This window comes from Sapajus apella, unplaced genomic scaffold (assembly GCF_009761245.1).
Source record: "Sapajus apella isolate SASKATOON/1434 unplaced genomic scaffold, GSC_monkey_1.0 scaffold85, whole genome shotgun sequence".
Lineage (NCBI taxonomy): Eukaryota > Metazoa > Chordata > Mammalia > Primates > Cebidae > Sapajus > Sapajus apella.
The window spans coordinates 8,589,178-8,602,376 of NW_022437025.1; the positions used below are offsets into that span (position 1 = coordinate 8,589,178).

Here is a 13,199-nt window from a genome sequence, read left to right on the forward strand (position 1 = left end):
CCGCCCCACAACCACAGTGGCCTCCTTTTTCTGTTGGTGATGAGAAGGTTAAGGGTTTTTCCTGTTTTACAGGTGAGGAAATTCATGCTTAGAAGAAGTCCATGCTTGAGGAGCATGCCCAGGGCCCTCTGCGAATACATAGGCTGCAACGTAGGTATGATTTGTGCGATTGGCTGTGGCTCTATTGGCTCAGATATTTTATTCTGAGGAATAAGTTAAGGCTTCCTAGGGGTCTGTCTGAGGGCTGGAATACATTTGCCACTGACACTCATTGGAATAAGTGAAACAATCAAGATGTGTGTGTAGTTTCTCTTGGAGGTGCTGTGAGCTAAACCATGTCCCTCACTACATTCATACCTTGAGTCCTAAGCCCTAGAACCTCAGGATGTGGCTGCATTTGGAGATACGGCCTTTGAAAAGGTGATTAAGTTAAAATGAGGTCATTAGGGTGGGCTCTAATCCAATATCCTGCTATTCTAAGGACACAGATCCAAACAGAAGGGAGACCATGTGAGGACACAGGGAGGAGACAGCTGTAAGAAACATGGTTGTGCTTTGGTCAAGGGTAGGCTGAGGTAAGCATCCAGAGTGACTCAGCGAGTTTGGAGTGCAGGCATATAACTCCACCTGTTATCACATCCATGTAGCCACAATATGGGAAGGCCATCCTTTGGGCCTACACCACTATTGTCTGTAAAAGGTATAATTGCCCTGCTGACACTATACAGGTTCTTTCACGCTGGCACCCAGAGAAAGCAAGAAAGAATCAGAGCCGTCCATCTGCAAGACAGACAGAGGGGAGCCAGGACACAGCTTGAACTCTGGCTCCCAGAGAGAAAAAGAGTTAAGCTGCTGACCCTGAAGGGAGAGCCTGCCGTGCAGCCATGTGTGGGAATGCTGGACTAAGCAGCCAGGACAGGTGGATGGTGTAAGAGAACTAGCATGAGTCAGCTGCTGATGAGAGAGCTACATTTCACCTGCCTACAGTCCCCTGAGTGTTCTTCCAGCTATTTGCTCGTCCACCTACTCCCTTTGGACCTAAGCATGAGCTGGGACCTGACCCTGGGCATGATAATTGGCGTAGTCATGGACCTGACAACAGCCATCTACGAGCCAAAGAGAGGGGCCTCAGAGAAACCAACCCTGCTGACCCCTTGCTGTCAGACTTCTAGCTTCTAGAATTGTGAGAAAATTAATTTCTGATGTTTAAGCCCCCTAGTCCGTGCTATTTTGTCATGGCAGCCCGAGTAGACTACCGTAGCTCTTGATTGTGGCTGAGCTGGCTTTCAGGAGGGAGGGAGGTCAGAAATGGTTCATTTATGGCGGCTACAGCACATACGCGTTGCCCTGGTGGGCGGGAGAGGGTGCGGCTGGGGTGGGCTGGGGTTGGGGGTGTGACTCAGAACTTGGTAGCCTTGCATTTCTCTAGTGCACTGATCATTGCTCACAGCAGCCCCTGAGCCCAGCTCTCCGACCCACTAAGCTCCTCCACAGAAGGAAATTAACTGTGGCTACCTTCCCAGGCTTGGGTCAGAAGGCTGACGTTTCACAAAATACTAAACACAGGTGCCTGCCCAGCATCTCCATCCGTGTGTCCAGACTGGGTGCTCCTGCTCCGATGAAGGTTCATCAACAGTCACACCTGCAATGTTTCCTGAATGATCCCTGAAAACCCAGATACCCTGGAGATACCCAACCATTCAGGAACTGTTTCCAGAGGGGATTTGTTTGGAAAATACCCACAGGCATAAGGAATGGCTCATAAATGTCAGAAAAGAGAAGCAAGAACAAAGCAAAGAATTGATTCTGGTTTTTACAAATACAAAAAATTACATAGGTTTGGAAGTGGGGTAGCTCTCTGAGCTCATGCAGGTACTACCTCCTAGCTTAGGCAGCAGTGGAGTACCGTGGGCACACAGCAAGCGCTCAGTAAACACTATGCTGAAGTGGCATGCTGGTGCTGTTAATGCCCAAACTGTGGCAGGTAAGCAAGGTCTTTCACACCTCACACCCCCCAAGTGGCTCAGAAGATAGTGGCCTGCTTCTCAGATATACAAATCTCAGTACTGGGCCATGTGAAGATGCTGGAACTTCCCTACGTAATTTATAAATGTGATGGGGGAACTGTGTTGACAGAAGCAGTTTGAAGTTAACTTTTGCCACAATAATGACGATTTTACTGACACCTGGCTCTGCTGGCTTTGAGCCAAACTGTAAAAAGCCCCTTAAGGTTTAAAGTCAATTGAAAAGATAACTTGTTATGTTCTGACTGCAGCCACATGAAGGTGCTCCAGGATGGGAGTAAATAAGTGTGGGACCTTGCCTAATTCCATGGCCCACGGAGCCCCCAACAGCATTTATGTTTCAGAAATAGAGTGGTTGTTGCTAAAACACAGTCAAAGACGCCTTGAGAGTTACAGGGCATGGTAGCCTCCTAACTCTGAGATGGGGGGGCTGTGGCAAGTGATTGCTGGAGAGCGAAGATGAGGAAGAAGTGGTGAGATGGAGAAACTGGGTTTAATGCTGGCTGTGGGACCTGGGCTGACCATGTCTACTTCCTGAACCTCCTTTCCTGTAAAGTGGCAAGGATCCGAAACTCCATCTCAGGACGTGTGAGGGTAATGGGGGCACAGAAAGCCATGCATGGGGGAGGGAGGTGGCACAGAGCAACTGCTCCGTAACTGTGAATGCAGGAACAGCCGCCATGCAGGCTTGCAGCTGGGGTGGCTGGGGCTTGGAGTACTGTAAATACAGATCTTCGGCTCACCCAAGCTGGTAGCAGAATCTCTGGGATGTGTTGGACTTGGCACTAGTAACTTAGCAGGCAGACTGAACTGAGTTGCAGTGTGCACTGGAACTATTAGGTGGAATTTGTCTTACACAGTAATTGTCCAGAATAGCTGGTGAGGGGAGGAGGACAGGATTGAAATAGCCCCTGGGAATGGATGGTGATGTATCTGATGGAGTCTCACCTTCTCCAGGTGGTACCACCTAGTACCATGGGCAGCAGGGAGCCCTGGTGGGCATTTGAGCAGGGAAGTTTCATCCTCCTTCTGCAAATGCTTCTGGGCCCCTTGCTCTGTACAGAAGGCTTGCAAAGCTCTTGTCTTTTGTGCTCTTGCTCCCAGATAACCCTCTGATCTCATCCTGTGTCTCACCCATCTTCCTTGCTCACTCTGTTTCAGTCATACAGGCCTCTGGGCGGTCTCTTACACAGGCTAATATAGCCCTGCCTAAGGGCCCTTGCACTTGCTGTTTCTCTAGCCAGGACTTCACCATTCCCAGACCGCTCTGCTCCCTCACTTCACCCAGGCTTCTGCTCCACTGTTACCTTCCAGAGCCCATCACAGACCGCCCCATCTAAAACAGCACTTCTGCCTCCTTTGCTTCCCCATTCAGCTCCAGGACAGGAAACACAGGCTTTGTTACCACTCTATCCTCATTGCCAAGAATAGTGCCTGGCACACAGCTGGGACTCAACATATATATGTATTGAATTAATGAGTGAGCAAGTGATCAGATTCTTTCCCTACCCAAAAAGAACTCATATTATATCTGATTCTTGAGTATGGGCATTTTCCTAATGATCACTGTCACCCTTGGGACGATGATCCCATTAGCAGTGGTTACGATGATGACAATGAGGATGTCAAATGGGTGGTGAATTGCAGAGTACACTGGAACTATTAGATGGAATTTGTCTTACACAGTGATGAGCACATTGCAAAAATGATAAGTAGGTTGTAGGTTTGAGTTACTAGCCTAGGAGTCCTTGCATATCCTCAGCAATGGTTAGCCCACGCCCTCTGAAGTAGCCCATAGCATTTAGAGCAGCTCTAGGAAGGTTCAGGAAAGAGAAAGGGATGAAAGGTTTTGCCCTTTCATTGGAAGCATTGGAAGTTTCCGGTTGACGGGAGAGATCAACCTCTGCTCTATGAATCACCCCTCTCGGGCTACAGAATCAAAGGGAATCCCAGGGGCAAAAGACTCCTTGTCACTCATACCTGAATGAATGGGAAGAGGAGCCCAACAGCAAAGTTGGAGAGCCAGTTGACTGTGCCTGCGATGATGAAGGCAGCCGGCCGCTGAGATTGCTGGAAGAACTCACCGGTCAAGATGAACGGGATGCCACCTGCAATGTATGAGCCAGGACACGGAGTTAATCACTCTGAGAAGGTCATGCTTCCAACATCCATCTCCATCTGCCACACTTTAGAGCCACCCCCGCAGCAGGGGAATGTTCTTTCAACAGGAGCTGATTCTGCCTGTCTGGATGACAGCTCTAGGAGGGTGCGCTGGAGTTAGGCGACCCTCAGCCCTTCAGCCCTCAATGTATAAAAGCCACTTCTCTGACCTGTCTCGTCCAAATGAGAGATTCATCATCCTCTTGGCTCTCCAAATGCCCTCCAAATCACTCTGTGACCCATCACAAATTGAATACTGTATATATCAATTTGATGTGTAAGGACACTGACATTTACTGACTGTCTTGTGCTATGAATGTTTACAATTAATATTCAGAATAAGCGAGTCAGGAAGGTATTGGCTATCATATCCCTGGGCGAGAAAACTGAAGCCTGAGGAGGTTACTTGATTTGCCAAAGGTTACTCCACTCCTGAGTAGCAGAGCACAGATTTGGAACTCTGGCCTCCAAATTTTGGCCTTTTTTTTTTTCCTGCTAATCCTTGCTTGAGAGAGGACAGCTTGGTACCTTTGGTCTCCTTCATGCCCCTTGACTGAATGTGTAGTGGGCCCCGGTTCTGGAGTTGCCTTGGTGGCTCAGCGTTACTCAGTGGAGACATCATTGACACTGGGGTGGGACAAGTCTTGATTTCGAAGACTGTCCTGTGCAATTGCATGGCATTTAATTGAGGGCACATATTACCCTTTACTTTCTGATGCCAGGAGAGCCTCCAGTCACCACCACAGCCCAAACCACCTCCACAGATTTCCAAACCCACACGTGGTCTGAGGTCTGTACCCTTCCATTCCTCCATGTCCTGTTCAGTGAGACCGGCAATCGTGCCCTGTGCCCAGACCAGGACCTGGGACTCAGCATGACTGCTGGGATCCCACTGTCCCCTCCCCATCTCCAACTGGAACCACCAACGAGATCTATACCTGGGTGTTTCTCAGACAAGACAGTGTGGGCAAAGGATGGGAAATCCCTCAGGGACTTTTACCAAACTCTAGAGAGACACTGAACACAATTTGGAAATCACTAGACTAGAGCTATTCATTGTGTCAACATCTAACAATTACATATGTGCTGTGGCTGTTCCAACAGTGAGGTCAAAGGCAACATGAGCTTGCTTTCATGGGAATCCCTTGTCTGCTGGGATGATTTGTTCATTAAAAAGGGAGTGTGGCCAGGAGTGAAAAACCAAATATCACATGTTCTCACTCATAAGTGAGAGCTAAGCTATGAGGATGCAAAGGCATAAAAATGATACAACGAGGGCGTGGGGGCTCATGCTTGTAATCCCAGCACTTTAGGAGGCTGAGGTGGGTGGATCACCTGAGGTCAGGAGTTTGAGACCAGCTTGACTAACATTAGAAACCCTGTCTCTGCTAAAAATACACAGATTAGCTGGGCATGGTGGCACATGCCTGCAATCCCAGCTACTCAGGAGGCTGAGGCAGGAGAATAGTTTGAATCCGGGAGGCAGAGGTTGCACTGAACTGAGATAGCACCACTGCACTCCAGCCTGTGCAACAAGAGCGAAACTCCATCTCAAAAAGAAAAAAAAGATAAAAGAATGACACAATGGACTTTGGGAACTTGGGGGGAAAGGATGGGAGGGGGTGAGGGATAAAAGTCTATAAATTGGGTAGTGTATACCGCTTGGGTGATGGGTGCATCAAAATCTTGGAAATCACCAGTAAAGAACTTATTCATGTAACCAAACACCACCTGTTCACCAAAAGCCTATGGAACTAGATAATAAAAAGGGAGTGAGCAAATGAATAAATAAAGATAAATACAAAATGTGACCAGCATTCTGGAGGGGATGCGCTATCTATTTTGGCAGTGGGTGGGGAAGGGTGTTGTGGGGAGGAGATGGAGGAGATGTGGATTGAAGAAGGAGATGCAGCTCCTGAAGATCTGGGGAAGATCGTGCTGGGTGCAGGGAGGAGCTGGCAGAGGACCTATGGGTGAAAGAATTGGGCCAAGGTCTACAACAGGAGCCAATCATCCAGACACCTGAAGGGGTGAGAGAGCAAATGTGAGCAGGGCCAATGAAGCAGCCTCTTGTAGGTCATGGAGAAGGGTTCACAGTTGAAGAAAGCCTCTTCTGGCTTCTATGCAGCAGTTGAGGTGATCAATTTGCATTTCATAGAGGTCACTGCTGTTTGGAGAAAAGCCTGGAAGAGTGTAGGAGTGGATGCAGGGGGCTGTCAGGGCAGTCCAGGGAGGAGGCAATGGTTGGCTGGCTTGCTTGCTTTCTTTCTTTCTTTCTTTCTTTCTTTCTTTCTTTCTTTCTTTCTTTCTTTCTTTCTCTTTCTTTCATTCATTCGTTCTTTCTTTCTTTCTCTTTCTTTTCTTTCTTTCTTTCTTTACCTCCCTCCCTCCCTCCCTCCTTTCTTTCTTTCTTTCCTCTCTCTCTCTTTCTTTCTTTCTCTTTCTTTCATTCATTCGTTCTTTCTTTCTTTCTCTTTCTTTTCTTTCTTTCTTTCCCTCCCTCCCTCCTTTCTTTTTCTCTCTTTCTTTCTTTCTTTCTTTCTTTCTTTCTTTCTTTCTTTCTTTCTTTCTTTCTTTCTTTCTCTCTCTCTCTCTCTCTCTCTCTCTTTCTTTCTTTTCTTTCTTTCTTCCTTCCTTCCTTCCTTCCTTCTTTCTTTCTTTCTTTCTTTCTTTCTTTCTTTCTTTCTTTCTTTCTTTCTTTCTCTCTCTCTCTCTCTCTTTCTTTCTCTCTTTCTTCCTCCCTCCCCCCACTCTGTCTCTCTGTCTCTCTGTCTCTCTCTCTTTCTCTCTCACAGACAGAGTCTTGCTCTTGTTGCCCAGGCTGGAGTGCAATGGTGCAATCGTGGCTTGCCACAACCTCTGCCTTCCAGGTTCAATCAATTCTCCTGTCTCAGCCTCCTGAGTAGCTAGGATTACAGGTGTGTGCCATCACATTGGGCTAATTTTGTATTTTTAGTAGGTGGGGTTTCTCCATGTTGGCTAGGCTGGTCTTGAACTCCCGACCTGAGATGATCTGCCCACCTTGGCCTCCCAAAGTGCTGGGATTGCAGTTGTGAGCCGCCATGCCTAGCCTGGCAATGGGCGTTTCAGAAGGCTCAGATCACGGCTGGGGGGATGAAAGGAAGGGGCTGAATTTGAAGACAATTCTTCCTCCATTGAGATAAAGCTTTCCAGGTGAGCATTGCACATACGCTGTCACTTAGCAAGTTGATCCAACCAAGCAACCCAGAGTGACAAAGCCACAAAGCCAGGACCAATTCAAGTCCAAATCTCTCCAGACTTTTCACCATTATCACCCCACTATGTTGCCAGCAAAGTCGGCACTCCAACAAATCAAAAATGACTTGGAACAGGGCATTCCCTCACCTCCCACTATGCTGTGAGCCCCCATGAGCAGGCACTATCTCCATTTGCCTGGCATTTCCCCCAGAGTAGATATTCCATCAATATATACTTATATAAGTTAAATGCTCAGAAAGTTGATTTTGATAAGATTTGATACGCTGTTCACTACAAAGAAATTAGACTCTATATCTTAAAGGTATCTATGGAAATGTGTGAGAACAATGGTTACACAGAAAAATAGAATAAAACCAGCCTTTGGGTCTGCAGAATATTTCATTGTCAGAAAGTGTTTGTGTCACTCCCTGGGAATCAGTTCACAGCAATTCTGAAGCCTGACCAGGGTTGGGTGTTGTCATTTCACTTTCTGTGACTTTCCTAGGTGTGATTTTGGAAGCACCTGTGGATAATTCAGTAATTCTGATGCTGGTAAAATAGAATGTGGTACATCAATGTACAATGCAGTAGAACACTGACAAATTGCCTCCAGGTACATCTCTTTGTTTCTTCAGGGCTTGAGGCCATGACTTGTTTATTGGTTAAGGCTCCTGCTCCTAGCACAGTGCAGAACACATACCAGGTGCTCTGTACGTGTCTGCAGGATTGATGAAAGAACAAACAATTAGGATGCCAGGGAATTCATGGTACATTGATATCAGAACCTCTTTCACTGGGCCATCAGACCAGGCCCTATGCAACCATGAGAATGCTGGATGGCTGCATTGTGCACAGGTGTCTTCACTCCCATTGTATCCCTTGATCTTCACAACCAGAGAAGGTGGTAAAGTGCAGTGGGCTGGAGCTTGGGTTTTGGTATTAGTAAGAAAGGTTTAAGTCCTGTCTCACCTAAATCTTTCTGGAATTGAGTTCTCTCACCTGTCAAGTGATGATAGTAAGAGCTTACTTCTGGGGGTGTTTGTGAGCATGAAATGAACTACCGAATGCAAAACCTTAGTATAGGTCTTACACACGAGGGGCACTCAATAAGTGTGAGATGCTATAATAATAATAATCAAAACTCCTCTGCATTATATTCCCCATTTTATGAGTTAGCTGAAACTCAGAGGAGGAGAGTGACATACACAAGGTTTCTTAGCAAGAAGTGATGGTGATGAAGAAGATGATGATGGTAATGATGATGATGATGGTGCTTCTGCAGCTGCTGGTGATGATGACAGTAACTGTGGCAGGCATTGTAAAGGCACTTTACAAGATCTCTACAAGGAGGACTACAAACCACTGCTCAAGGAAATCATAGATGACACACCAGTGGAGAAACATTCCATGTTCATTGATTAAAACAAGTTAATATTGTTAAAATGGCCATGCTGCTCCGAACAATTTATGAATTCAATGCTATTCCCATTAAACTACCATTAACATTCTTCACAGAGCTTGAAAAAACTATTTTAAAATTCATATGGAACAAAAAAAGAGCCCAAATATCCAAGGCAATGCTAAGCGAAAAGAACAAAGCTGGGGACATCACACTGCCTGACTTCAAACTATAGTACAGGGTTACAGTAGCCAACCAGCATGGTATTGGTATAAAAACAGATACACAGACCAATGGAGCAGAATAGAGAGCATGGAAATAAGACTGTGCACCTACAACTATCTGATCTTTGGCACCCCCGACAAAAACAAGCAATGGGGATCTCTATTCAAAAAATATTGTTGGGATAAATGGCTAGCCATTTGCAGAAGATTGAAACTGGACTCCTCCCTTACACCATATAAAAATTAACTCAAGATGGATTAAGGACATAAATGTAAAACCCAAAACTATAAAAACCTTGGAAGACAACCTAGGCAATACCATTTGGCAAATAGGCACAGGCAAATATTTCATGCCAAAAACACCAAAAGCAATTGCAACAAAAGCAAAAATTGGCAAATGGGATCTAATTAAAATAAAGAGCTTCTGCACGACAAAAGAAACTATCAACAGAGTAAACAGACAACCTATATAATGGGAGAAAATTTTTGCAAACTATACATCTGACAAAGATCCAGCATCTACAAGAAACTTAAACAAATTTACAAGAATAAAACCTACCAAAAAGCAGGCAAAGGACATGAATACTTTTCAAAAGAAGACATACAAGTTGCCAAAAATCATGTGAAGAAAAACTCAACATCACTGTTCATGAGAGAAATGCAAATCAAAACCACAATGAGATATGTTCTCACAACAGTTAGAATGCCTATTATTAAAAACTAAAAAAATAACACATGCTGGCTAGGTTGTGGAGAAAAAGGAATATTTATACACTGTTGGTGGGAGTACAAATTAGTTTAGCTATTACGAAAGATAGTGCAGTGATTCTTCAAAGACCTAAAGACAGAACTATCATTCAATCCAGCAATCTTATCACTGGGTATATACCCAAAGAAATACAAATTATTCTATTATAAAGATATATACATGTGTATGTTCACTGCAGCATTATTCATAATAGGAAAGACCTGGAATCAATCTAGATGCCCATCAATGATAGACTTGATAAAGAAAATGTGGTACATATATACCATGGAATACTACGCAGCCACAAAAAAGGATGCGATCATGTGCTTCACTGGGACATGGATGGAGCTGGAGGTCATTGTTCTTAGCCAACTAACACAGGAACAGAAAACCAAATACTACATTTTCTCACTTATAAACAGGAGCTAAATGATGAGAACAAATGGACACATAGAAGAGAACAACACACATTGGGGCCTACTGGAAGGTGGGAGAACAGAGAGGATCAGAAAAAATATTAATAACAAATGAGTACTAGGCTTCGTTCTTGGGTGATAAAATAATCTGCATAACAAACCGTTATGAAACATGTTGACCTATGTAACAAACCTGCACATGTACCCCTAAACTTAAAAATAAAAGTTAGGAAAAGCACTTTACATATATTATTACATTTAATTATCACTGTGATATGATAGTTACTGCCATTATTTTTCCATTTAACATATAATGAAACTGAAGCTTGTGGAAGTTATGTAATTTTTTCAACAGCACATCACCAGTAGCTGCAAATTCAGTTGCTCTGGGTAACTTCACAGCATAAGTCTTAATAACTCCCTTATGCTCCAAGCAAGTCTAGGACACTAACAAAACTTAAAATACTTGAAAAGAACTTAGCTATCTTCACAGTTTTAATTCATTCATCTCTCTTACTGAAAGCATTGGTGGCCTAATTTCCTAAGAGTTTCTCAAGGTCTGTTTCTTCCAATCCAAGATAAAATGAGAAAGAATGGGGTTTGATACAGAAACAGAATGAATTTCAGGAAGGCCTTCTTTCATTTTTATTTTGCTTTTCAAAATGTAAATAGTTTCATTTTTTTCTGATTTTCATAAATAATATTTGCTCATGTAAAATATTTTTTAAAAGCATGCAACATGACAAAGTATAAAAAGGAAACAAAAATTACCCATCAGTCTTCCACCTAGAGATGTTCTCCATTTGTATTTTGGTATTTGGCTTTGACATTAAATGTTCTAGTGAAGAAGATTGGGGCTAGTTGAGTATTTTTCTTTTAGGTGATTGGCTTTTTCTACCCAGAGCCCCGAGGAAATTGTTGTTTATTTTTGAAATTTGTTAACTATCATGTATTGGTTGTATTAGTTCATTTTCACACTGCTATGTACATACCTGACTCTGAGTAATTTATAAAGAATAAAGATTTGATTGAATTACAGTTCTGAATGGCTGGGGAGGCCTCAGGAAACTTATAATCATGGTGGAAGGCAAAGGGGAAGCAAGATATGTCTTACCACATCAAAAGAGGACAGAGAGAGAGTAGGGGAAACTTCCACTTTGAAACCATCAGATCTTGTGAGAACTCCTTCACCATCACAAGAACAGCATGAGGGAACCACTCCCATGATTCAGTCACCTCCTACCAAGTCCCTCCCCTGACTTGTAAAATTACAATTCAAGATGAGATTTGGGTGGGGACACAGAGACAACAATATTACTAGTGTTGATTTTCCTGTAACAACTGTTTGTAGAACATAGCATGTCCCTTTGAGCTGCAGATCCACTCTTCATTTACTTCTTATGTTACACCTTTGAAAATACCTTCTTTTCTACATGCTGGATTCTTTGCTTCAGAGACACCAATTATTCTTGTGTTGGATCAGCTTTGTCTCCCTTTCTTATTGGCCATCTCTTGAGTGACTTTATTCTCTTGTTTTCTGTATAGATATTGTTTGCTCTGGGGAATCTCTCTCTTCCCTCTTCTCTCCCTCTCTTTCCTTTCTTCCTTGTTTCCCAGGTTGGCTCTTTCCCTGTGCATTTCCCTCCATTTCTCTTATCCTTGTTGGAGTGGGCTACTTTGTCCAGATTTCCACCTGCTGTGATATGGTAGAAGACCCATATTTGATACCTTTTCTTTTTATCTTCTAGTTTGTCTTGGCTTCCACATCACAGTTTGAGATCTCAGTACCATCTTTCAGTAAGTTTTCAATAAATTGTGGGAAAATGTGGCAGGGGTGGGGTGGGCACAAAACTTGGCTAGGGCTGTCAGCAGCCTTTATGGAGGATCTGGGTTCTGCTCTCTCTCTCCTCTTAGATTTTGTAGAGTGACATGCACCAGAACCCATTCCATGTGGTCAGGGGCATATTCTACTCCAGTGGCCTTTAACTGGTTTCCTCCAATTAGGACATAGTCTTAGAAAGCAGCAATCCCCAGGACCCTTTGGCAGGGCTGTTTTGGGGGAAGGTATTTTTTTTATCTTTCCCTGCAATTGCTGACTCACCTACTCACTCCAACACCCCCACAAAATCAAGGTGGAAGTGAGAGTTCTTAGGGTTTATCAAATGTCCTTCTCCGGTCAGTGCTGTTTTCTGAAGAGTGGAGACAGAATCTCCTCTGCTAGAATTATTCTTTGTTCGCTGCTAGTTTTCTAGCTATGTGATAGATTTCCTTGTTTGGTTACTGCTGGCCATTTTTTTTTTCAATCTGTGTAAAGGTTTGCTTTGTTGGTATTGTTATTATTTTTTAATGACTATTTTCCTGCTCATTTTCTTAGGTATTTGCAGGAGGAAGTTCTGTAACAAGGCTATATGTGACCATATTTACCTAAAATCCTGTGATTATTAGCTTTTGACAGGTAAATTATTGGCATCTCTTGTGGTAGGTATGTAGGTGCTGGTCACCTGAAAATGATATGATTCAAAATTAAAGAGCAGGTGAAAACAGTCTCTTCTTATAAAGGATTTTGCCAAGAGGCTGCCTTTTTAAAAATTCTGTGGTTTGAGACCTTTACTTTTGTGGACATTTTTAGTCATAAAAATGCTAGGCACACCTTATCTCATCAAATTTTTCTTCATGATCAAACCATGAATTATGAATTGAAATTACAGATTAGGAAACTGACATTTCAGGAAATAGAGGGCCTTGCCCAATTACTAGTCCTGCTTGCGACTCGAAGAGACAGGACATGAAGTTGGGTCTTCTGACCATGTTCTTTTGACAGCACCTCTCAGTTCAAAAGAGCAGAAATAGGGGGAAGGTGTCATGTGTGCATGAATGTGTCTTGCACGGGGTCCTCTTCATATTACAGGACTCAATATATGTTGCCCAACAGTGCACTGTAGCTTAAACTTTGAACATTAGCCCCAAATAATGATGTATCTGGGTCCACTCATCTTGTGATCATAGAGT

At 43.8% G+C, this 13,199-nt stretch overlaps 1 protein-coding gene across 3 annotated transcripts in view; it reads right to left on the reverse strand.

The window, feature by feature from the left end:
- Nucleotides 1-13,199, reverse strand: part of SLC2A9 (solute carrier family 2 member 9) — a 229,987-nt gene that overhangs the window by 17,386 nt on the left and 199,402 nt on the right. For all 3 annotated transcript variants that reach the window (XM_032254204.1, XM_032254205.1, XM_032254206.1), the window contains one exon: nt 4,005-4,132. In XM_032254204.1, the coding sequence (XP_032110095.1) occupies nt 4,005-4,132 (128 nt within the window). The remainder of the gene's footprint in view (nt 1-4,004; nt 4,133-13,199) is intronic.